The 3,401-nt window shown below is 36.6% G+C and overlaps 1 protein-coding gene across 2 annotated transcripts; it reads left to right on the forward strand.

Annotated features, from left to right (window-relative positions):
* Positions 1-224: 224 nt before the first annotated feature.
* On the forward strand, positions 225-2,645 carry LOC7495966 (homeobox-leucine zipper protein ATHB-13). 2 transcript variants are annotated; one of them, XM_024588794.2, is made up of 3 exons: positions 225-433; positions 791-1,173; positions 1,883-2,645. In XM_024588794.2, exons 2-3 carry the CDS (start codon positions 811-813, stop codon positions 2,261-2,263), a joined length of 744 nt encoding a protein of 247 aa, XP_024444562.1. In that variant the 5' UTR covers positions 225-433; positions 791-810; the 3' UTR covers positions 2,264-2,645. The 2 variants fall into 2 exon arrangements, with proteins under 2 accessions (XP_024444562.1, XP_052304222.1); XM_052448262.1 differs by having other exon boundaries at positions 226-632.
* Positions 2,646-3,401: the final 756 nt, after the last annotated feature.

The raw sequence follows: 3,401 nt of genomic DNA on the forward strand, positions 1-3,401 counted from the left end.
CTAATGTCAGTATGAGATATTATTTACTTTTTTAATAGCAGAAGGATCACCAGCAAGGTAGCAAAGGTTTAACCAAGCAATGACAACGTTTATTGGGAATATAAAAGTTCAAATGATTAGTTGATTATATAATAATACAATTTGTATACTAAACATGTGCTTCTGTATGTGCGAGAGACAGAGAGTGACCCATATCCGAGGATGGGTCCATGAAAGCTCTCGCATCTGTGATATATTACACGATATACGCCTCTCATTCTATCTCTCTCTCTCTTGACCTAAAAATCGCTGTCCTTCAGTCTCTGAACCCATCACCATCCCCATGTCCTCTTCCCAGCTATAACCTGTCACACCTTGAATTACTCATGAAGATCAGTCAGATCGCATAATCCACATCACTAGCCCCTTAAATTCTTGCATCGAAAAATTCACGGTAACGAATGAAGTTGCATCTATAAATTTATATATATGTATAATGAATGAAAGATCTTTTGCGCTGAGTGATCATCAACATCATATGGCATTTCCTCCACATCATGGTTTTATGTTCCATTCCCATGAAGACAATGACCACCATCCCTCTCCTTCTTCTCTCAACTCTCTTCCCTCCTGCCCTCCTCAGCTTTTTCCCGGTCTCTCTCTCTCTCTCTCTCTTTCTGCTTTAAATTCTCTATCTATATTAGTAATTATTTATGCATATTTGATTGTGGAAAAATAATATGGAGTTCTACTCTTTACCATGTATGATATGAGTTTGATGTTTTTAATTTGTGTTGTGATATTGGTGCAGGAAGTGGAGGGCAGTTCTTGATGAAGAGATCGATGTCGTTTTCTGGAATGGAAAAATGTGAAGAAGTAGGGCATGGAGAAGATGACTTGTCTGATGATGGGTCACAGATAGGGGAGAAAAAGAAGAGGCTCAACTTGGAGCAAGTTAAGGCACTTGAGAAGAGCTTTGAGTTAGGAAACAAGCTTGAACCTGAGAGGAAAATGCAGCTGGCCAAGGCTTTGGGTTTGCAGCCAAGGCAGATAGCTATTTGGTTTCAAAACAGGAGGGCTAGATGGAAGACTAAGCAGTTAGAGAAAGACTATGAGGTCTTAAAGAAACAGTTTGATGCACTTAAGGCTGATAATGATGCCCTTCAAGCCCAGAACAAGAAACTTCATGCAGAGGTAATCATTTCTAGTCTACAAAAACAAAGTACTGATCAAATTAATTACATCGTATCTGTGTTAGTTCTGCTTGCTTAGCTAGGTGACATAGAATTTTCCTACCCATCTGGTTTATATTGGGAAATTAAGGAAAATTATTTCTTACGATACCTATTTGATCTGAGGATTTTTATTAATTTTTTCCCCAGCTAAGATTTTCGTGATATTGCACAAAAGTAATCTTTCTTAACTGCTCTCTTTTCATGGAGTTTTTGTACATCGATCCATTCTCTAGTTGATAGGAGTTTGAGAGTGGCACACCAGCTAGCCACTGACAACGCATTTATGTTCATGTTCTGAGAGATATGAGTTTACATTTCTAGGAATTGATTGATCATGTTACCTCGGCAATTCCATTATTCTATTTTTTTGTTATAAAAAAATAATAATGACTTTCAGAAAAGTCATAGCATTCCCTTACTTTAGCACTAGATTAGGTCATGATGGATAGCTTTTTAGGTGCCAGTAGTATATATATGAAGCACTTGGCAAAAGTTAAAGCTAATTTCAATTATACTACTAGCTTTCCAGTTGATAGCCATATTGGTTTATGTAAATTGAATCAAATTAGTATTTTCATGTTCTCATGGACAATGCATCAAGCTGTATTTTTAATGGTTCCATATCTCCATGTGCATCTTCTCAAGTCTTGACTGTTTCCATGCTGCAGCTACTGTCTCTAAAAAGTAGAGAATCAAATGAAGTTAACCTCAAGAAAGAAACTGAGGGTTCTTGGAGCAATGGAAGTGAGAACAGTTGTGATGTCAACTTAGATATCTCAAGAAATCCAGTAGCATCAAGTCCCGTATCATCCCAACTAACCACTAAACATCTCTTCTCCGCACCCATCAGGCCTGCAACCATCACTCAACTTCTCCAAGGTTCATCAAGATCAGACCTTCAATGTTTGAAGGTTGATCAGTTGATTCATCAAGATGAAAACTTCTGCAGCATGTTCAATGGCATAGAGGAGCAGCAAGGATTTTGGCCATGGCCTGAGCAACAGCATGCTACATTTTCATTGAACCAAGCTCAGTTCTCCAACAATTAGCTTACACCCATATCTTATGGCTTTGGTTATGGCTAATTGAGACCAAGAACAAAAGTAGGAATTTTTTCCCACCAATTTAAGTCGATCATCTTTTGCTTGTAGATTGGTACATAGATGTGGAACAAGTTTGCTTCAATATCAGTTTGGTCTTAAAATCAGTATGGGGAATTTGATAGTTCTGAATGATAAATTTTCCTTCCAATACTTTTTTTAATTTTCCCTTAAATTTTTCATATATTTTCAATTTGTTAAGTTGGATCATAGTAGAAAAAAGAAAAAACATATGTTAGTTAAGGTACATGTGGCATGTGCTAGTGAGTGGTTTCCAGCTCTGGCATGTAAGCATGGGTCATGAAATAAAATTGGATTCTCTGCTTGCGTCTCTCTGTTTTTTTTTTTTTTTTTACTTTTTAATTGCTGCTGGTGTTTTGCTTTCATCAAGTAAAATAATAATTGACTGTCTTCAACCACATTCTTCAGAATCAACGGTGGTTCTTTCTTGAAAATACCAAAGAACTCATACATTCCTTTCAATTAACATATAGTCAAAAGGATATTAAAAAAAATAAAATTGGTGACTACGGAGCACTTTATTAACAAATATTTAACAGAGAAACTAGGTTAATTATAAATAGAAGTAAGAATATAGAGATAGGGCATCCAAGTTTCATGGCATAGCGGTACTAGTAGGGATCGAATTCCTTACATCTGCATTATAGGTTCGAACCTTAGTGTGTACGCATGTCACCCTCACAGTACTTATTTGTTTACTGGGCTTGCAGGGTTTCAGTGGATCCGGAGATGAGTTGTGGTGCGTGTAAGTTGACTCGAACAACCCAGATTATCAAAAAAAAAAAAATATATATATATATATATATATATATATATATATAGAGAGAGAGAGAGAGAGAGAGAGGATCTATATTGAGATTTTTAAAACTAAAGGGACTAGATAAATAATCTATTGGGTAGCTCTGATTTCTGATGGGGACGTCTGTATATTTTCATCTGACAAGAGAAAGTATCTAAATCGGCATCCTCTTCTGTACCTATCCATGTGACCTACTGTCACCGCTTCCATATCATTCAGCACTGGAACAGCACCAACCCACCCTCTCTCTCGATCTTATTTTAAATT

Source organism: Populus trichocarpa, chromosome 17 (assembly GCF_000002775.5).
Source record: "Populus trichocarpa isolate Nisqually-1 chromosome 17, P.trichocarpa_v4.1, whole genome shotgun sequence".
Lineage (NCBI taxonomy): Eukaryota > Viridiplantae > Streptophyta > Magnoliopsida > Malpighiales > Salicaceae > Populus > Populus trichocarpa.